The sequence below is a fragment of the Balaenoptera borealis genome, assembly GCF_965194805.1.
Source record: "Balaenoptera borealis genome assembly, chromosome: 3".
NCBI classification, from domain to species: domain Eukaryota; kingdom Metazoa; phylum Chordata; class Mammalia; order Artiodactyla; family Balaenopteridae; genus Balaenoptera; species Balaenoptera borealis.
The window spans coordinates 24,086,615-24,109,307 of record NC_138866.1 but is presented as its reverse complement, the minus strand read 5'-3'; the positions used below and the strand labels follow the sequence as shown (position 1 = coordinate 24,109,307).

The 22,693-nt window shown below is 40.2% G+C and overlaps 1 protein-coding gene across 17 annotated transcripts in view; it reads left to right on the top strand.

The window, feature by feature from the left end:
- NRXN3 (neurexin 3) overlaps positions 1-22,693 on the top strand; it is a 1,723,243-nt gene that overhangs the window by 519,794 nt on the left and 1,180,756 nt on the right. For all 17 annotated transcript variants that reach the window (XR_014242461.1, XR_014242462.1, XR_014242463.1 and 14 more), the window contains one exon: positions 3,721-3,882. Coding sequence is in view for 14 of the 17 variants with exons in the window: in XM_082384655.1 (XP_082240781.1) it covers positions 3,721-3,882 (162 nt within the window). In the remaining 3 variants the exon portion in view is untranslated. The remainder of the gene's footprint in view (positions 1-3,720; positions 3,883-22,693) is intronic.

The following is a 22,693-nucleotide window of genomic DNA, read 5'->3' as shown; positions in this document are numbered from 1 at the left end:
GGTGATTACAATCCTCCACGTGTGGTGGCTAAATATGCAAAGCCCGTTATGTTCCAGAAGGATTATGAGCTCATCCATGGTCTGTCTGGGTGCTAGACTCGCTGGGACATGCACATGATTTACATGCTGAGTATTCTTTCAAAGGTGACTGCCTCTGTCTGTCCCCATGGATGCAGCTAAGTAGAGCTCTCAAGACAAGGCTACTGAGGCCCTAGGGTGTTGGGGGCATTTCTCGGCAGAAGGAGTATGAATCTTGTAGAGAAAGCGCACCTAAAATTGGACCTCATCGGAATCTGGACTGAATGCTGCATCCAAATGCAATTTGTTGAAAGAGGAAAAAATCTCAGAAAAGCAGAGTTGATTTTGCAAATACAATCCTTTCAACCCTGAGTCAGCTAAGATTATTATTTTTCCCATTAAAAGTACATTTATAACATCTTTTTGAGTTCCCTAGGATACATTTGAAGGGGTGGGAAGCCCCTTTCTATTTCAGTTAAACTGTAAATCACTTCATAAATATTTAATAATAAGCTGATGGCAGTCTTGCCTACTCTTTTGGTAAGGTTAAATGGCTTCTGTGGTAAAGATTCAGCTGAGGAAAGCTTACTTGGGGTTTCCTTACCAGATGGAGCAGAACTTTCCCCCTTTCTTCCTTTTTGGTCATCTGCTACGGTTCTGCTTTTGGGCCAAGTCAGGCCAAGGTCAGGTACTTTATTGGGGGTACTGATTAATGGAGGGAAGGTGGATTATCTGTTCTAAATTATAACCAGGACCTGAGTCCAAGGTCATGGCCATCACAGGAAGTGCTTTACCTTTATATGCCACTTTAGTCAAACCGCAAACACGACACTGGGGTTACGCATCTTTTAGCCTTCCAGCCTCCCAGCTCAGGGTGTGTTGGCAATTTAACGTTTGAAAACAGCGAAGAAAAGACTAATTGTGGGGCTTCTCTAATCATGCGTAACCTGCCAGTCCTCTCTGCTATCCATGCACGAAATTGCTTACAAGCTTGAAAAGCATTCTTAAAGAGGAATGAGGGGAGGGTGATTCTAACAGGAGACATTCTGGCAAGGTAAACAAAGTAACAGTATTGGCTACTGTAGTGAAGGAGACTCCAACTATTTTGAGGCATTCTAACGACACAGTTATTTTAACCTGAGAGAACAGGAAAGAGGAGAAAGTTGCCCTCCTGCTGCACAAATCCACACAAAATCAAGGGGGTTGTGGATCTTTAAATTACCTATGGCAACCCAGAGTAAACTACACATGTAGCCTTCCTGTAACTGTTTTAAGATCTTTTTGTCCTAGGAGAAAATCATGATTGTCCATGCATGTAATCAGAGTCAGATGTGAAAAAAACAATCCCCAAAGTATTGGTTATTTCAGCTCTCTCTATTTATCTACGTGTGGAACGATAAACCTTGGGGGTCTTTTCTTTCAGGACAGGTGGATTGTGTTTGTGCTAGAGGGTGGGAAGGGAGCGGGGCGGTGTTCTTTCAGAACAGCTCTTGGAAAGTAAGTATGATGCTAATTCTGACTGGGGTGAGGTCTGGTCTGAGTGGTATCTGGGAGAAGAGGGGCGTTACAACGACAAGGTGGGCTGCAGCTCCTTTCCTGGCTGTGCCCCAGGTGCCAAGGTTTTCCATAGAGTCTTGGTCTCATTGTCTTCCCCCACTCTCTTTTTCTGTGTCGGGTGCCTTTTTTTTGAAAAACTAACACAAGATCATTCATGCAATGTGTCATTTTACTAACCGACTAATGTACTAACACCCTAACGACTCATCTTTGTTTTTAGTTCTTTTAATTAACAATCGTTCTGTTCACAATTTTTAATTTCCTTTCTTCCCCCTTTTCCGCAAAGCACTCAGGCATCGGACACGCTATGGTAAACAAACTACATTGTCTGGTAGATATCATTCTTATTGTCTCTTTTTTTGGGTTTGCCGTGTGTTGCCCCCCTTTTCCTCCCCAAACCCCCCTTTTATCCTCTTTAGAGTTGTTTCTTCTTTTAAAATTTTTTGTTGAATTAAATACAAGCCTTTCTTTTTCTTTAAGAAGAAAATGGAAGGGGATGCACCTGTCCTGACACTATTTGGATGAGTTTGGTTGGGACAGTTTTCCTTTTCTCTACTTTGTAATTTTTTTTTCCTAAAAAAAAGTTTTTTTTAAAGAAATGTTCTTTGTTGAGCTAAATTCGTTTTGTTTTCTTATTTTGCAAGTTCCAAGTTACAGACTAGGGACAACAGAGATTTCTATTGAGGACTTTCTTCTCTCCGTGTCTTCCTACCCCTCACTCGTCCTCCTTTCTTTTCCCCCTTCCCCACTCCCGAATCCCTTTTTTCTTTCCCTTTTGTGTGGCCACGGCTGCCACAGGTGATCTGGGGAGGAAAGTACTCGACTTCCTGTATTCTTCCTTTCCCTCCTTTCACCTTACTTCCCACCTTGGCCAAAGGGAGCTGTGCCAATTTGTGTTCTCCGTACAAACTCTGCATGGCATGTTCCTGTCTCGTGAATTTCCCCATGGGCATCAGAATCTGTTCCCTCATTTTCCTCCTCAGTACTAACAACCTACCAGTCATCAACCCCACTCCACGTTCTCCTCTCTCTCTTTTTTGTCTCCACGCTTCTTCATGCTCCTCTCACCCTTCATATATTTTGGGGTTGGGTTTGGACTTTTTCTTTTCTTTTTTTGTTAGTAAGGGAGGTGGCAGGCAGGGGAAAGACTACCCTTCAGTTTTGAGTGTGTTTTCTTCTTTTCACTCCCATCTTGTTTTTCAGTTGGTTTAGTGCATGTAAGTGTGAAGTGGATTTTGATTCTCTTCTTTAGCGCTCCTTACCCTTGTCCCACTTCCCTCCCTTTTATTCTTCTGCCTTCTCTCTTGGCTCCAGATGATTTTCGCATGGGTGTGTCAGTGTACGGTGCGTGCACGCTTTGAGGCCCCATCTCTTCTCTGTGCCCTCCGCTCCTTTCATGGATGTTGGGTGTATGGGTGCTGTTTATTTCCTGTGGGCATTGTTATTATTTTGGCTATTATGCCTCATCATTCCTTTCTTTTTGTTAGCGTTGCCTTTTTTGGTTTGGATCATTTCTTCTCTGGCTGGTGGTGATGGCAGACAAGGGAGGACAGGGGTTGGTGTCCTGGGTAGTCCGTGGCATGTATCACCCATGACTCATCAAAATCAAGACCCTTTTCCTTCCCTCCCTGAATGCATGTTTGTCCGCGTGGTGTGAGCCCAAAAAGAAACAAATAAAAAAAGAAAAAGAAAAGAAAAAAGAAAAAAACCATCAACAACCAAAGACCAACCCCCTAACAAACCCCATTGTCAAACATCTCCTTTGCTGTTTCTCACGACCACTGTAAATTACAGTCTTTCAAAAGTAAATGATCATTTTACCAATGAACTGAGACGTCTGAGGATAGTTCCATTTTCTAGCCTGACTGAGTGAAGAGGGCAATGGGTAGAGCGAGTTGCTCAGCTTGGCGGTTCCGAAAAACTCTCCCAGGAGTCTGCAGGGAAACACTGGAGGCTTGGGCCACAGGGAGGCAGACCAGAAAATGGAACTTGGCTGCACATTACCAAAATCAATCCAAATTAGAAAGAATACCTCACCCAAATCTTAATGAAAGTGATGCCACAGGTAGGGGAAGCCCCTGGATTTTGATAGGACTGTAAGGTCATTGTTGGGATTTTTTTTTTGTCCCTATGTCCCTCCACCAGGTGACAATCTCTGTGGATGGCATCCTTACCACGACGGGCTACACTCAAGAGGACTACACCATGCTGGGCTCAGATGACTTCTTCTATGTGGGAGGAAGCCCAAGTACCGCTGACTTGCCAGGCTCACCCGTCAGCAACAACTTCATGGGCTGCCTTAAAGAGGTAAGGTTCACCCATTCCATTTAATGCACTGACTGTCTAAGAACAAATGAAATTTTCAGTTCAGTGACTGGATCTGTCCTCTAATCTATTCTGTGAGGCCATAGGTTGTAGCAGAAAAGACTCTGGACTTAAAAGTAGAGGCCCTAGGTTTTGATCCCAGTTTAAGCTGGTTGCAGGACCTAGGGTTCGCCACTTAAGTACCCTGTGGTTCTGTTTCCTTATCTAACTAATGAGGAACCTGATCCACAGGTAGCTGTGCTTTATAAATTAAATGAAATAACTCAGATGAAAGGACTTTGAAATCACAAGGAACTAGACCTGTGTGAAGTTTGATTTTGTATTTTTGACTTGGCAAGTAGGGAAGCCTTAGCTAAAAGTGGCTCAATTTGTGGTTGTGTGTCTTGTCTAAAACATAACATATGTATTATTTTACCTTTGCTAAGATTGGTGTTCCCAAGAGTCTCATTATTCGAGATGAAGGAAAATTCTCAGAATATAATATTAAGGCCCAGAAGACTCGTTTTTCCTTTTTTTTTCCTCCCTGAGAACTAGCAGCTGTGAGAAAGCAGTGGGGCTTTACCATTACTCATTTATTACTGTTGTAGCTAATGTGTTGAGACCTCTGTCTGAGAGCAAAGGAGCTTCAGTCAAGTGTAAGTTCAATCTCTAAGGTCAATTGTTGAGGCAAAAAGAATCAGACTTGATTTGCTGGAGTTCTTTCAGCACACAGTGTCATCAGAGCAGTGCACTGCACTTTTTTGTTTAATCTAAACTAAGCTTGATTGCCTAAGATAGCTATACCATTTCCCTGTGGAAATTCCTTGAGAAGCTAACAGTGTTCTTTCTTGTAGATAAAGATCCCTTGTGACATGTTATGAGCCTCCTCTCAAGGCACATGTTTTATTCTTATTATGGTTATTTGAAATCTGTTGCACATCAGTTACATATGAGATGGCATCGCACATGCATGCATTCACTCACGCCACTCGGCTGTGAGCTGTGTCTAGACAGGAGTTGCGTCTGTTATACCTGGCATAGAGCAGGTACATAATAATTATTTATTGAATGGAGACATTTATCAAATAATCATTGGGTACCTTTTTTGTGCTGTAACTAACCTTAATGGCTCTTTGCAAACCACGGTCTCCGTGTTTGAAGACTTTATAATCTGGGAAGAGAGATGAGATCTGTAAGGGAACAATTATAGCTCAGGACACTATGTGTTCAGTGCCACAGATGAAGTGATCTAATTGAGCTGAGGAAACAGATACACTTTAGGTGGGAGTCAGCATTGGAGAAGAACTGATATTTGAGCTGGGCCTTGCTGCAATAAACCATGTGTACATTGAGAGAAAGGGGGAGGAAGGAGAGACATGACAAAGGAGGGAAAAATCCAATTATAGCTTTGTATTGTTTTTGGTCTGAAGGAAAAATGACAGGAGAAAAGTCTTAGAGAGTTTTCTTCTCTCTGCTGGACATTACCTAGGCTTCTGCTGGCTACAGGGACTCCACAGGTCATTCCTGACGGAATTGCAGTAGACATAGCGCACTTCTTCCCTGGGATTTACTCCTATTTGAAAAGAATAACGGTATAAACTACTCTGTCTAATGAACCCTGAAAGATTCTTAAACACCGTTAAATCACACTCCATTGGAATTGCATTCTCATCAGAAATAGATAGGAGCATTCTTGTTCCACATTTGTAGCTCAGGAATGAATGAGGCATTGATTGCTGTGGAGAGCTGGTCCATTTTTGTCGTGAAACAGCCCTGAGCCTGGAGTTTCTCCTGGACTGGATCTAGGGGTGGACTGTAGGACAAATTTTCCCCTGCACACAATTATGTTGAACCATCTCTCCTTTATGTATTTTGAGACAAAGGAGCAATTTCCCAACTGCAAATCTATCAATCAGGAAGGATGCCCCTGAATATTTTGAAACAAGCCTCATAAAAACATGGATATTTCTGATGATTTTATCCATGCAGAACCTAAAGTAAGTAAAATCTGCGCAGACAGCTTCAAAAGTCTGTGAAAAGTGGCACTTAATAGCTTAAAAATTAAAGACAGTTCTGAAAACCAGTGTCAATGACAGAAATAACAGTAATAGTAATAAAAATATGCACATATCTTAGCTAGCAGCTAAGCAGAATTTAAATCCAGATCAAGTTAGAAGAAAGAAAGTCCAAAACAGTGAAGGAAGTGGTAGGCGAAACAAGAACTTAATATAAACTTTTGCACCATCTCTCCTTTACATATATAGTATGGTCTTTCTAAGGGAGTTGGGAGACCTTCTCATTTGTCTGAGTGCTTTAAACAGATAGCTTTGAGTTTAATGAAATCCTGGCATAGTCTTTCTTTCCATTTAATCATTACAATTCACTTTTCTGTGGGAAAGTCTAGGAAATTCTCCTCTTGTTCCTGGCATTTCTCTTTGACAATTTCATAAACAGTAAAAGCTTCCAGCTATGTTGGGACTTCCCTCCTTGATAAATCCCACTTACCCACTTTAACTATTTCCCCTTAGAACAGTCAGCAGTTATTTTACAACTTTTTCTTCGCTTCTCTATCTCTTTCTTTCTTTTTCTGTCACCTCTGGCCATTTGTGGCTCTAAGCTGCCTTAAGCTGAGCTGGGTGCTTTTATGTTTCATTTTTTTCAAAATGGGGACATGGTGAAGACCCTATGGGATTTCTCTTCCAGATCGTTGATACTTTGTGTGTGACACAAAATAGTTTTTATCTTTGGAACTACAGTTACTTCACACCTGAAAGTTAAGTTCTGGCTCCACTCTTTTATCTATCTATCTATCTATCACATCTTTATTGGAGTATAAATGCTTTACAATGTTGTGTTAGTTTCTGCTGTACAACAAAGTGAATCAGCTATATGTATACATATATCCCCATATCTCCTCCCTCCTGTGTCTCCCTCCCACCCTCCTTAACCCACCCCTCTAGGTGATCACAAAGCACCGAGCTGATCTCCCTGTGCTGTGGGGCTGCTTCCCACTAGCTATCTGTTTTACATTTGATGGTGTATATATGTCCATGCCACTCTCTCACTTCTTCCCAGCTTACCCTTCCCCCTCCCCGTGTCCTCAAGTCCATTCTCTACGCCTGCGTCTTTATTCCTGTCCTGCCCGTAGGTTATTCAGAACCATTTTTTTTTTTTTTTTAGATTCCATATATATGTGTTAGTATACGGTATTTGTTTTTCTCTTTCTGACTTACTTCACTCTGTATGACAGATTCTAGGTCCATCCACCTCACTACAAATAACTCAATTTCATTCCCTTTTATGGCTGAGTAATATTCCATTGTATATATGTGCCACATCTTCTTTATCCATTCATCTGTTGATGGACACTTCGGCTGCTTCCACATTCTGGCTATTGTAAATAGAGCTGTAGTGAACATTTTGGTACATGTCTCTTTTTGAATTATGGTTTTCTCAGGGTATATGCCCAGTAGTGGGATTGCTGGGTCATATGGTTGTTCTATTTTTAGTTTTTTAAGGAACCTCCATACTGTTCTCCATAGTGGCTGTATCAATTTACATTCCCACCAACAGTGTAGGAGGGTTCCCTTTTCTCCACACCCTCTGCTGCATTTATTGTTTATAGATTTTTTGATGATGGCCATTCTGACTGGTGTGAGGTGATACCTCATTGTGGTTTTGATTTTCATTCCTCTAATGATTTGTGATGTTGAGCATCTTTTCATGTAGTTTTTGGCCATCTGTACATCTTCTTTGGAGAAATGTCTATTTACGTCTTCTGCCCATTTTTGGATTGGGTTGTTTTGTTTTTGTGATATTGCTGGCTCCACTCTTGAGTCAAAGTGATTGTGGATTTCACCTGTGTGCACAGCTCCTAACTTGATACCAGAGTAAAAGCGTGACAGAGAGGGTCCACGTTATCATCCAATCATTGAAGTACTCTGCATGCCCTAGTTATCAATTCAATATTTGTGTCCACTCAAGCATCACAAAAATCCCCACCTTGTTCCTCTTCATGGTTTTGTGTTTTAACATGTCTGTCATATTTTTGTTCTTGTTGTGTCCCCAGCTCTTAGAATTGTTCTTAGCACCTAGTGGGCGCTCAATAAATATTTGCCAAATGAAATCACATGTTTGTAAGTTTAAAAAATAGCTTTTAGATAAATGCTCTTAGGCACTATTGACAATGTGACTTTCTTGGGATCATTAAAGAACATCCTGACATGGCAATAGTTGAATCTTTTAGGAACCTCCCAGCTATCTGGTATGAGTGAAGTATTACATAAAAAGGCCCAGCAAGACTAAAAGAAATGGGTTGGAACCCACTCTGAGAAGAACGGGATTGAAAAGGCTTTGAGGAGGCATCATAGTATAAATGAAAAGAATACTGGGTTTAAAATCAGAAAACCTGATTGGGAATACCAGCTTTATTACTGGCTATATGGCCTGGAATAAGCCACCGATCTTATTTGAGCCTCAGTTTACTAACCCATAACATGGAGATAATAAGACCTCTGTTGTGTTCTTAAGAACAAATAAAATAATATACGTAAAAGTGAAACCATACATAAATATACAATGATGTTTTGCTACAATAATTATGATTAAGGATCATGTAATCATTCTTATAAAACAGTTTATGAAATAAATATAAGCGTAAGTGAATATACATTAGCACATGTGTATGTTTGTATTTCCCATATTACCAAATCACTATCTGGGGGAAAAAACAACTTTATTCTGAGGTTTGCCTTACTAAAATTCTCTCATCTTCACTGAAATAGGGATAACCCATCCTACCCACCCTCAGTCATTACCTAGTCTGTTTCCTTTGGACACTGGTTTATTTGACAACTGTCAATCTCCCTTCTACGAAAATGTAAGCTCCCTGAGGACAAAGGCCTCATCTGTTCACAGGTGTTTCCCCAGCACCTAGAAGAGTTCCTGGCATAAAATAATACACTCAATAAGCATGTCTGGAACAAATAAATAAATTAATTCATTACTGAGCGAACCTCATGGAGCTCTAAAATCTGGCGGAATTTAGATCCACAGGTATACGCTGAAAAAATACAGTATGCCAAGGACTGTGCTAAGACACAAAGATGAATCAGACACAGTTCTTGCCTCAGAGGACCTCACAGTTAGTGGGGAACACACAAATATAATTTCAAGGAAAAGCAGTTAATGCGCAAAAAAAGAGGCATTCACAGGTGAGGTGGGGCTGCTGAGGAGAAGGACTTAGTATATCACGGGGTTCAGGAAAACGCTGTGGAGGAGATGATGCCCAAGGGAGGCTTGAAGATGGATAGAAATGAACAGGGAAGAAGTGGTGCTCTGGGGTGATGGGGCAGCATGAGCAAGGGCCCAGAGACAGGGCACGTCGTGGTGTCTGGGTGAGGAACTTACAAACAGTTTGCCAGTTTGTCAGGGCACAAAATATAAGATCAGGAGTTCTGAAAAGTTAGGTAGGGGCCAGGTCATAGAGAGCTTTATGTCACACTCTACCCTTGGACTTCAGGTAATGGAGAGCCATTGAAGGATCTGAAGTAGTAGAATGACATAGATTGACAGCTTGTCTGTCAGGCTTTAAATTCCTTGAGAACTGAAGTTAGTCCATCTACTACTTCTACTTGATTTATCTTTTTGTCCTAGGGAGATGAGGAAGAGTTGGGAAGTCTGGTCCATTGGCTTTAGCACTGGACCAGGAGAGTGCCTGTCTCAATCTTCAGGCTTCTGCAGAAAAGTGCTTCCTTCTAACTCCCATTTCAGTTTCCAATGACCCTCCTTGTCAGAACATTTATTTCTCCCTTCCTCTGTCCTTGACATTACTGAGCTACTATTGTTGGATGAAGCAAAGTGCAGTAGAGGAAAGCCAAATCAAGGCTGAGTTGCATGGATAGTGTCTCTATTATGAGGACCAGGGAGCTGACTAAAGCCCATCACAATATCCTCCTATGTGTTGGCGTCTTCTGTGTTGTTTGACTTGGTTCTTTCTACACCATCTTCCTTTCCCCTCAATCTGTTACTTCTCCACTGGCATGTTGGTTCTCCATTTGCCTCTCCATTGCCCATGGAGAAGCTCACCTGCTGCTGAGAACTCTGAGACCGACTGGTCTATCCTACCTTTCTTTTCTCATGTCATCTCTAGTGGGGAGGAAGGAAAGCAGGAGAACGGGGAGAGTGGAACACATATTTAAAGGAAAAAGGATTGGGTAGAACATCATTGTGCACATTACAATCCATATCCCTTTGTGATTATTAGCCATTTAAAACCGAATGGGATTTTGCAGCCAGAGATAGTCTCTGAACAGATGATTAATGGTTTAATCTGTAATAACTTTACATTTTATAGAACCCTGATAGGAGTCCACATCTGGTGAGCCAAGCTATTTAAGGCTGTGTTAATTCTGTTAATTGCTATATGTTTATTTGAATTGCTGGCACCTGCAGGCTTTAGGATAATGTGTTTGTTGTTGCTTCTTTTAAAAAAAAATATATGCTTATTTTGTCCTGTCTCACTGTCTTTTCTGCTATCTGTTATGCAATCACAATTTCTCTTCTGGTTTTTCTTTTGTATTGTCCTCTTTTTCACTCACTATACTTTTTTTACCCCTGTTCTCATTTTTCCTGCCTCTGTGCTTCTCAGGCTCTTGTTTTGGTGTCCTTCCTGATTTCTCAGGTGGGGATAAATCACTCTGTCCATAACTAGGCAAATTTAGGTCATGGCATTGGGCCTAAAAATTCCCTTTTTCCTAGCTTTGAGAATACTGTGTGATCCCATGATGAGCAAGATCAAGTGAGGGTTTTAGGGTCAACATGGAAGATGAGAGGAGGGTTGACTTTGGAAGCACAAGTCCAGCGTTTGAGTCTTCCCTAGACTCATTCATTACCAGCTGCAAGACTCTTAGCAAGCCATGTGAATGCTCTTAGCCTCCGTTTTTTCATCAAATAATAATACTTACTTCAGGCATTTTCATGTTGGGAACAAATGGGATAAAAAAAATGGAGGTGCTTTATAAACTGTAAAGCACTGTGAAATGCTAATGTTACTATTTATGTTAATAAATGAAACCAAATTGATCAGGTATGTTTAAGGAACCACTTACTGCTGTTTGCTGTTTCTGCAATTAAAAAACTGCAGAAGTTAGGAGAATCCAATGTATCTTTAAAAAGAGCAACTGAATTAGAACCTGGCTACCAGATGCATTTCTGGTACTAATTAGAAAACCATGCAACCTCTTTGAACACCCATGTCTTGATCTGTAAAATGAGGATCGTTATCATTGTCAAACCAAACACACACTACTGTGGAATACTTCTAACGTAGAAAGACAAGTTGGACAGCAATGCAGAATTTATTTCCCCATTCTTAGGAAGATATGCAGAAAAGCACAGTGTGAGCTTGGAGGGAAGAATGCCTTGGCAGAATGGAAGGGCCAATACAAAAAGGAGACCAAGAGGGACAAGATTCCAACAAGGCAGAAAAAAGTAGAAACATGAATCAGAATCTGGGAAATTGGAAGAATGTAGCAGAAGAAGACAAGAAAGAGGAGAAACTATGTCTTAGGAGAGGCCTATTGGGTTGACCATAGAAATTGCCATTTTTCTGGGTAAAAAAAAAAAAAAAGTCAAATATTGGCAATGTCATGTGAGTCAGTTTAAGAATGAAAATTTTTGAAGAGGATAAATTGGATCTTCTTGAAAAGAGATTACCTTCTGGATTACCAGGAGCTGAAATGGGCAGGGGAGAGAATGGCATTTGATGTCACAGAGGAAGAGGAGACAAAGCCCTGAGCTACTGGGGATGTATGATGAATATGAGGTTTATTTCACAGAGGAGGCAAGGTGTGAGCACTTAGCCCAGGGTGGCTGTAAGAAAGTGGTGTGTACCTGAGGAAGAGTATCAAGGGGGCTGAAGCCACAGGATATTTAGTATTGCAGGGCTATGACAAACAGAAAGACGTTCTTCAGTTAATGCCGGAAGAAGATATTAAAGAATGGTTTGCTACTTATAATTGATGGACTATTGATGGAGAAGTAAGATACGGTAAACATTTTTTTAAGAGATCTGGTATTCATTTTCCCTTATTTCAACAAATGTTTCTTGATTTTTATTTTCCTTCATGCTCAGTCCAGTGATTTAGTGGCATTGACTCCATTCCTGGCTCACCTGATGAGCATGTGAGCTCTAAGTCCATCAGGAACTTCCATTACTCTGGCTGTGGTTATTTTGTTCATAGCTGGGCACCTAACCCACACCTAATGTCACAGTTTGGATCAGTGACATTCAGTCTCAGGACTCTGTTTATATCTTGTAGGGGGTACTTCTCCTTCCTTTGAGCTACAACTTGGGATGGTATAAAACTGACCTTCTAGCCGCCACCTTGCCGCCACAATGGGACTAAAAATGAAGCTAGAATGGAGAAAAGCAGAGCTAAAATATGGGGAGAAACTAGGTTCTGGTGACATTTTAAGGCCCTGGATCAAACATTCTTCCACCTAGACTACCTCTGGCTTTCCAGCCATGATTGATTACATTCCTTCTTCTGTCTAAGCCAGCATGAGCTAGATTTTCTGTCATTTGCAACAGAGCCCTAAATGATGTAAAAGAATTCCTCACTCCTATTCTACCCCTGTCTTCTCTGACAAGAAAATAGGTCTTTGGCCAGGAAAAGATAGACAAAGTTAGGAAATTTAATATCAGAGCCTGTTAGAAAGCACCTAATTGGTCTGCATTAATTCAAATTTCTTGACTTAGATGAATGATACAGAGAGAATTTGAAAATAAGATTTTTGAAATCCAGTTGGTTTTTGAGAAATTGCAGAGAATCGGGGAGGTTTGTAATGACTAAAGATGGAAAAAGTGTAGATAGTGCAACTTATGGGCTTACGAACTTCATTGGCATCTGGGAAAGATTTTGGATTGCATTATTAACAGAAGATATGAACCCACCGAAGAAAAAAGAGAGCCATAGTCATTCACTAAAAACACTAAAAACAAGCAATATAAACAACTAAACTCACATATTATTCAATGTTGTTACTATACTTAAAGCTCAGAAAAGTACCGTGGGCCTAGCATAGCTAAATATCAGCAAGGTATTTGGCAATACACTTTGTGATATCCTCATCCACAAGATGGGGAAAAAGGGATTGGATGTAAGAGCTATTGAGTAAAGGAGTATCTATTTAAGTATACCACTGGGTCCTGGTAAATGGGTCCATTTTGACTTACATGGAAGTTTCTGGTGAATGTCCAATGCTTTGTCTTACTCGACATTTATTAGGGGCTTGAGGGAAAGTAAGAGAGCGTGCTCACCAACTTTGTGAATGGCAGGGAGCTGAGAATGATAGAAATATGTGCCTTAATGTTCTGAGACTGAATTAATAAAGGTATGAAAACAAAGGAGATGACAGTTCTATAGTATAATTTATTGGTGAAAATAGTACGCTCTGGAGCTAGAGTTCTTGGCTGCAAAACCCACCTCTATTCCCACTATCTGTGGAATGCTGGGCAAGTTACTTAACCCTCTCTGTACCTCACTTTGCTTATTTATTAAATGGGTAGAATAATTATACCTACTTGATAAGGTTGTTGTATTAACTGAGATAATAATTTTAAAACCCTTAGAACAATGCCTGGCATATAGAAAATGCTTGGTAAATTGTGTTTATCAACATCATCATCATCACCACTGTGTGATAATCTGGTTACTGGGAATATTTCTCTTCAGTTCTGGATGATAAGCGCTTAAAAGGTTAGCTGACTAGTTGACAGAACATGTTTAGAGCTGAGCTATGAAAAAGATAGCAGTGTGCTCAAGAGTCTGACATAAAAAGAGTTGACTGATGGATCCAGGAACGTTTAACCTGAGGGAAGGATGCCTGAGCTCATGGGTTGAGAGTTGTCTTCATATGTGAAGGACTGTCTTATGAAGTGGATTTAAACGTGGTTCATATATCTTCAGGAAGAAGAACCGGGGCAAATGAGTGGAAGCTGGGTACTAAATACAAGGAAAACATTTCAATGAGAGCTGTCGAAAGTTGCCTTTAAAATAATGTATTCTCTGTCACTCAAGGCATCCAAGCAACGTCTGGGCAACCATCTTGCTGAGGTTGTAGAAGAGATTATAGCGTCAAATGAGTAGACAGCCTTGATTTTCTAGCTTCCTTCTAAACATAAGATCCTATACATATACATACTCCATTCTTTTTTTCAGATTCTATTCCCATATAGGTCATTACAGAGTACTGAGTAGAGTTCCCTGTGCTATACAGTAGGTTCTTATTAGTTATCTGTTTTATATATAGTAGTGTGTATATGTCAAACCCAATCTTCCAATTTATCCCTCCCCCCCTTTTCCCTTTGGTAACCATAAGTTTATTTTCTACATCTGTGACTCTATTTCTGTTTTGTAAATAGGTTCATTTGTACCATTGTACATTCCACATATAAGCGATATCATAATTTGTCTTTCTCTGTCTGCCTTACTTCACTCAGTATGACAATATATGTATCAAATTATCACATTATATATCTTAAACTTACAATGTTATGTGCCAATCATATCTCAATAAAGCTGGGGAGAAAAAAAACCCACATAAGATCCTATAGCTCTATAGTGAATGAACCTTCTGAAAAGAAAGAATGGGACTTATTAATTTGACCAGGTTCATTGTGTTGAAGACTTTCCTGATTAATCTCCAAATAAGTTGACTACACATGTCCCACCGAGACTCACAGAGTTGCCCTTGCAGTAGGATTTGAGGTTCCCAGCCACTGTCATCACTTATTAGTCACTTATAATTATTTCTCTTTCCTCAGACCTTCACTGGCATCATCTCCAAAACCATGATAACCACAGCAATTATAATCATAATAACAACAATAAAGACTACCAGTTATTGAGCACTTCACAGTGTGGATGCATGCAAAGTATGTCTCTGTGGCTAAGTGCTTCGTATGTATTCCCTAATTTAATTCTCAAAACAAACTTATGAGGTGGATTCTGTTATCATTACTAATTTGAATGTAAAGATAGTGGGCGTCTTGCCCAGGGCCACTCAGTTAGCAAGGATTGGAGCTGAGCTCTAAATACTGTTGCCGTCGTGACTCCTGCTGCCATCTCTACCAACTCAATCGAAAGACTTGGTGAAGAAGAAAAGGAAAAAGCTTTTCAGGAAAAGGTTGGTAATTCTGTGGTTAAACCCACTCTAGGGAATGGTCTCTCACTACTATTTAGAGGCTTCACTTCAGAGGAGAGGTCATTTAATCAGGCAAAAAATGTCCTGCTGGGAGACTGGATACAGTTACGTATTTCTTTCACCTTGCCATTGGTTGTTCTGAGAGGAAGGCAGTTTTTGCTTGATTTCCGACTCTGACTGGGCAAACTCATGTTGCTCAACCTGTTAATGGAGAAATGATTTTTATTATGGGACCCGAGTGGGCAGTAGCTCCTCTTGGTATAAACGCCAAGCAGTGGAACACCTTTTTCTTGAGATGGGCAGCACATCTGTACTTTTGTTCCTGCCCAATATTTTCTGTGCAGTTGGAGCTATTTGCCTCCAATACCCTCAGAAAGCCAGAATGAGGAGCTTTTTGGGCTTCTGGTGAATTTTCAGTCTGATTCTGGGAGTCTTTCATTTAGCTTTGCCATTTGTTTTCTCTTCAGGATAAATTCAGTGGAACTCATTGCTTTCTAAAAATGTTGCTTATTTACAGCAAATGTAATCTACCACAGCATTCCCACTGAGACAAAGTCTCGTGTGTCTTCAAATGCCTCAAAGGAGACAGAAAAAGTAGTCCTTGTACACATATACCTACAGGGTTAAAGTCATCATTGAGCTAATTAATTAGCTAATGTTTTTTAAAATTGCTTTGCAAATGCCAGAACGACTCTGACATTAGCGTTATGTGTTTTTGTAACCTTGTGTTCCATCCCCCCATGTGGACAGTATGCCACGACTAGTTTCTGCATGAATTTCAAGAGAGATAGAAGGACACATTTTTCACTTTGAAAATCAGTGAAGATGTAGCGTTGGGCAGCAACATTGCACACCAATTATCAACCAGTAAAATTCTCCTCCTTCCCTTTCCCCCAGCTTCTCCCTCAGCAGCCAGTATTGGCAGATGGTCGATCTCATGCTTCATGGAGAAAATAGAAAATCTTTAGCTTATGCTTGCTAAAACTCCTCTCCCTCCACTTTTAGATTTACCTTCAAAGATAGTTATTGCTACCTTCTCTTCTTCTGTCTTACAGGATGCGCTCTCCTCCTCTTCTCTGAGTGTAACTGCTATTCTCTTTTGTCTCTTCTGAGATTTAGCCCCTTTAAGGAATCCCTCCCTTTTCGGTTACCTTAGATTTTCTCTTCACCTCTTTTCTATTCCCTCAAACTAGACACATGCTCAAAATAATTTTCTTGATTCTGTTTCCTGATGAATTTGCATCTTAGTTCATTCCTTATTTCAGTGGAAAACTTCTTGGGAGAGTTGTATGTGCGTCCCACCTTCTCTACCTCATGGTTACTCCATACCCTCTGCAGTTGCAGCCACCCAGCAAAGCGCCACACCTGTCCTCAGCACTTTAGTAGAATTGTCTTCTGGCTTTGCCTTGCTTAAGTTAGGAGCGCTTTATTGTATGCTGTCACAGCTCTCAGTTCTTAACTGCATTGCATTATAAGTGCTATTATAGTTTATAGTACATTGTATTTTAATGATCTGTGCTCATATGTTTCCCTAATAGTATGGGCTTCTGGAAGCAGGGACTAGGATTTCTACAGATTGAGTGCTCCCTTTAGAGTTGCATAAGTCTTGGCACATGAGTATATGGAAAATATTCTTCAAAAAATTAATAAATATTTGTGAATATCAGTAATAAAACTATTGCTTTAAATTTCCATTTCTGCCTATATCCATTTTCTCGACAGCATATCATTCATTGACTTATTCATGAGTGCAGTGTATACTCGTGGAGTGACTACTGTGTTATCAGATCTGCTCTAAGTGTTGGAGTATGTGGTGAATGAGACCATATATAGGGTCCCTGAGCTTATGGAATTAATGTTATGGTTGAAGCAGACTAATAGCAAATGTGTAAAGACCTAATTAAGATACTTTGAAATAATGATATGTGGTGTGAAGGAAGTAAAAGAGAATAACGGGGTAGTGAGTGGCAAGGAGGTTGGGTCTCCATTATTAGACCGAGTGGTCAGGGAAGGGCTCTCTGAGGAGGTGATAATTAAGCTGGGACCTAAGATGCAAGAAAGAGTCAACTGCACAAAGATCTGGGAGAGGCTCTTCCAATCCAAGGAAGCTGCAAGGATGAAAAGGACCCCAGGCAAGGGAAAGCTTGACATGTTCAAGACATGGCAAGGAGACTGATGTAGAAAACAAGCTAGTGGTTACCAGAGAGGAGTGGGGCGGGGGGAGGGGCAAGTTAGGGGTATGGGCTTAAAAGATACAAACTACTCAGTATAAAATAGATATGCAACAAGGATATGTTGTATAGCACAGGGAGAATTACAGCCATTCTCTTATAATGACTTTCAGTGGAGTATAATCTGTAAAAATATTGAATCACTATGCTGTACACCTGAAACTAAAATAGTATTGTAAATCAACTATACTTCAATTTAAAAAAAAGAAATGGTAAGGAGACCATTGTGGCTGTGGCTCAGTGAGGGGGGGGCGGTGAGAGGAAAAAATGTTTGTGCTTAGACATCCGGCTTGTCTTAAAAGGTCCAAGTTAGGCAATATCAACATATCAAGCTTACCTCCACCTTGGAGTCTTCATTTGCTGTTTGTCTCCTATCTAGGTTGACTTTTTCTCTCCCTTTATTCCAGAGGACGAGGTGTCCCTCCAGGTTTCTAAGCTCACCTGCTCAACTCTGCTGAGCATCTCCTTCTCTCCTGTCACCTCCTGGCACCTACTCTTCAATTATCCCCACGCTGTCTTGCACCTTAGATCCTTGCCTCTCTATTTGTTTTTCCTTTGCAGGCTACAAACATGTGCTAGTCTAGCCTGTCCTTACATGAAATCCTTCCCTTGACCGGTACCTTCTTAAACTCGGGGAGAGAAAGAATACTTCTTTCCCAGAGGTGGTAGGAAAGGAGACAACACACAGAATGGTTTAGAGGTTTGAGAAAGGAATGATGAGAAAACTCACGTGGGATGACCCATATCTGTCTAGAACAGGGGCGGGGCAGTGTGTCAAGTGTGGTTATGTATAATCCAGTAGGTTTAGAACAGCTGACACTATTGTCATCACGCATTCACTCAAGTTGGAAACCTCAGCGTCAGCTCTGATCTTCCCTTCTCATTCCCCTTCTTCCCCTCTGCCCTCATCGCATCAGCCCAAAATCCCATTGGCAATCCCCTTGTTGTATTTCTCATTCATTTCTTTCCTTTCTGGACAGTCGGCTCTCTCCTCCCCCTCTGCCCTCACCTGTTGTGGTGGTGTCATAACGAGTTTTCCCACCTCCATTCTCTCTGCCTGTCTCTATAGTCTGCATTCTGCCCCACCTTGCCTTCCGTGCTGCTTTTCAGTAACATCCAGTGCCCAACAAGAGCATGTGTTCTTCAGCCGCCCACTCATGGCCTTCCGTAGTTTGGCTTCAACTTTGTCCCCTCTTCCTCATACTTCCTCTCTCTGTTTAACCAGAGTGGCTATTTCATCTTATTCTAAATATATGTTTTGAGTTCTTGCTTCTAAAACTTCTTCCTCTGGATATCCCAGCAAAGGATTTCACCCTTTCTCTCTGCCATGTGACTCTTGCCCATTCTTCCAGGACTCATCTCATGGTTGCCTGCTTGACCGATCACCCTGGTTAGCATGGTCTTTCTCATTTCTGAATTCCAAGCACGTTTATATGGTATGTTGTGTGGGAGCTCAGATTTTGGAGGCAGACTTCCAGGCTTAAATTTTTGTTCTGCCACTTACTATCTGCATGCCCTCGGACAAGTCAGTCGGCTTCTCTGAAACTCAGTTTCTTCATCTATAAAATGGATTTCTTTTTTTTTTTAATTGAAGTATAGTTGATTTACAAGGTTGTGTTAGTTTCTGGTGTACAGCAAAGTGATTCAGTTTTTTATGTATATATTATATATGTGTGTGTGTATTCTTTTTCATATTCTTTTCCATTGTGGTTTATTACAGGATAGTGAATATAGTTCTTGTTGTTCGTCTATTTTATATATAGTAGTTGTATCTGTTAATCCCAAACTCCTAATTTATCCCTCCCCCACCCCCTTTCCCCTTTGGTGACCATAAGTTTGTTTTCTATGTCTGTATGTTTCTTTTTTGTAAATAAGTTCATTGTGTCGTATTTTAGGTTCCACATATCAGTGATAACATATAGTATTTGTCTTTCTCTTTTTGACTTACTTCACTTAGTATGATAATCTCTATGTCCAGCCATGCTGCTGCAAATGGCATTGTTTCATTCTTTATTTATGGCTGAGTAGTATTCCATTGTGTATATATACTGCATCTTCTTTTTCTGTTCATCTATTGATGAACATTTAGGTTGCTTCTGTGTCTTGGTCATTATAAATAGCTCTGGTATTAACATTGGGGTGCATGTACCTTTTTGTCTGGATATATGCCCAGAAGTGGGATTGTTGGATCATATGGTAGCTCATTTTTAGTTTTTTAAAGAACCTCCATACTGTTTTCCATAGTTGCTACACCAATTTACATTCCCACCAACAGTGTAGGAGGGTTCCCTTTTTTCCACACCCTCTCCAGCATTTGTTATTTTTAGACTTTTTAATGATGGCCATAAAATGGGTTTCTTAATAGTACCTACCTCATAGAATTTTTATGAGAATCAAATGAAATGATACAATACCAGCACATGGTAAGTGCTTAGTAAATATTGGCTATTCTTGCCATTTATTTGGTCCTTAAAATGACCTGCATTGGGGGCTTCCCTGGTGGCGCAGTGGTTGAGAATCTGCCTGCTAGTGCAGGGGACACGGGTTCGAGCCCTGGTCTGGGAAGATCCCACATGCCACGGAGCAGCTAGGCCCGTGAGCCACAACTACTGAGCCTGTGCGTCTGGAGCCTGTGCTCTGCAACAAGAGAGGCTGCGATAGTGAGAGGCCCGCGCACCGCGATGAAGAGGGGCCCCCGCTTGCCACAACTAGAGAAAGCCCTCGCACAGAAGCGAAGACCCAACACAGCCAAAAATAAGTAAATTAATTAATTAATTTTTTAAAAAAGGTAACAAATGTTCAAGTACAATTGGTGTCTTAAAAAAAAAAAAAAGAAAAAAAATATGACCTGCATTTGTTTGTTAGCTTTTCTGGCAGACATATAATCCCTTTGCGGCAGAGAGGTTTTTGTAGTTTCAGCAATGCTGTTTATACCATAGGTTTATTAATTAAAGGGAGTAGAAAGTAATTTATATCCCTCGAATGAATTTCTTGGTTGACTTGGTAAGGAAGTTGCTGTTTCTCCATACCATAGTTTGACCCCAATTGAGATGATCCCATCTGCAAAATGAAAATTGTAATTTCTTCTTTATAGACAGTAAAAAAACTTCATTCATGGATGAATGAAAGGTATGTGCATCCATGAAATATGAATTCAGTGATTTCATATTTTTTAAATTCCTGGTAATCAAATCGTGTTGTGATGGTGTTAGCATACTTTTTGTTCACAGATATTTTAAATGAAACAGTTCTGAAAGTTGATGTTTAAAATGCTAAAGGAAATAAAACTTATAACATCATGTATTAGCTTGACGGCCACCAATGTCGCTTTCAAGTCTAAAATTCTTATAAATTATAAATTGCTTTGAAATGTCTTAAAATCCCCCAATTACCTTTAAATGATTGATTTAATGAGCTTCTATTATGTTCCAAGTATAGTGTCTGGAATACAAAGTGAACTGGGTACAGTTCCTTCCTTGGAAGATCTTATAGTTCAGGGTTTGCAACTTTTTTTTGTAAAGGGCCAGGTTAGTGGCTCTCAAATGGGGACAATTTTGACCTCAGGGAACACTTGGAAGTGTCTGGAGATATTTTTGGTTGTTAAGACTGGAGTGGGGGGTGGGTAGATGGAGTGAAGCAAAGGGGTAGTGAAGTGATGGGGTAGGAATGCTCCTGGCCAAGGCTGACAGGCCAATGCTGACAGGCCAAGGCTGTCACTGTCCATCCTACCGTGCATAGGACAGTCTCTCTATGGCAAAGAATTATCCAACCCCCAATCTCAATAGTGCTAAGATTGAGAAATTCTGGACCAGATAATAAATAGTAAATAGATAGTATAGATATGGTTTTGTGGGCCATAGGGTCTCTGTCACAACTACCGAATTCTACCTTTATACCAGGAAAGCAGCCACAAATAATATGTAAACAAATGGGTAAGTCTGTGTTCCAGTAAACTTTATTTACATAAAATAGTAGAAAGTAGGTTGGATTTGGCCCTAGGACTGTAGTTTACTGTCCCCTGCTCTAGGTGACATGGTAAACAAAACCAGATAATTACAGTATATTAAGGTGTATGGTCAAAGTTTTCATACGTTTATCGTAAAGCTTAAAATATGGGCAGTTAGCCTGACCTGAGATATTAGAGATGGTTTCTTGAAGGAGAAAGACTATGAAGGTTTTTTTTGCTTCTTTGTTTTTTTTGTTTTTTTTGAGTGAGGAGTTAGGCAAATAGAACAACTCCAGGAAGAGGGAATAGCATCAGCAAAGACATAAAAATGTGAAACATGTGAAATAGTGTGATGAGTGTGGGAAACTAATAATAAGAATAAAGGGAGTGGGAGTGGTGGTGGTAGTAATAATAATAATAATAGCAGCTAACATTTAGTGAGCACTTACTGTATGCTAGGAACTCTTCTTAGTATTTCACATGTGCTAACTCATCTCCTAGAAACAGAGCTCAGTGTGGCTGGGTGATGTGAGATTAGGTAGGAGGTGTGAATATGTACTGGAGCTAGGATATTATTCTATATGTGGGTGAAACTAGAAATGAGAAGAGCAGCGAGGAAGCAGTTAGTAAGACTTCTCAACTTGATTGGACGTTGAGGGTAAGGGTAGAGAGAGGTCACAAGTTTCTGGCTTGGTGACATTAATGGAATATAGAGCTACTGGAGGAGAGGCAAGCTTAATGGGGAAAATGCTAAGTTTAGTGTTGAATGTGTTGTGTTGGAGGTGCTTGTGTTATCTGGAGTTCAGAGTCAAGTTCAGATAGTTGGAGCTGTAACTGTAATAAGAATATAAGGAAATATTGTTAAGTTATTTAAAATCGATGAACCCAGGTAAGAAAGCACATACTATAGAACAATGGTTTAAAAAAATAAAAGAGTCCTGAGAGTCACTAATATTTAAAAGAAGAGTAGGTTTAAAAGGTAAAAATCAGGGAGGTAGGAGGAGAATCTGAGAAAGTGGTATCACGGAAGGCAAGAAAGTAGAAAGTTTCCAGGGCTTAGTGCCACAGAGAGCACCAGTAAGTTGAGAACTGAAAGGGCCATTGTAGCTGAGAATTCAGAGGTCATGGGTAATTTTATTTTGCTTTTGAATCAGAGAAACTTAATTGTTTTGAAATTCAGAGGCAAAAAGCCAGTAGAAGTGGAGAAGCTAAAGATATAAGAAACATAAATGTTGAAACAACATCCCAGGAGATAATTCCTAACTTTTCTTCAGTATTCATTAAGTAAAGTATGTACAAGAAATCTTATATTTTGTAGGCTTATATTTTGAGTTGTAGTACATTTTTTAGAAATGCATTTTTATATAATCTTTCAGTGATTCATGTTTTGTAGTTATATTCTCCTTCCCCCAATTGATTAGCTCTATCA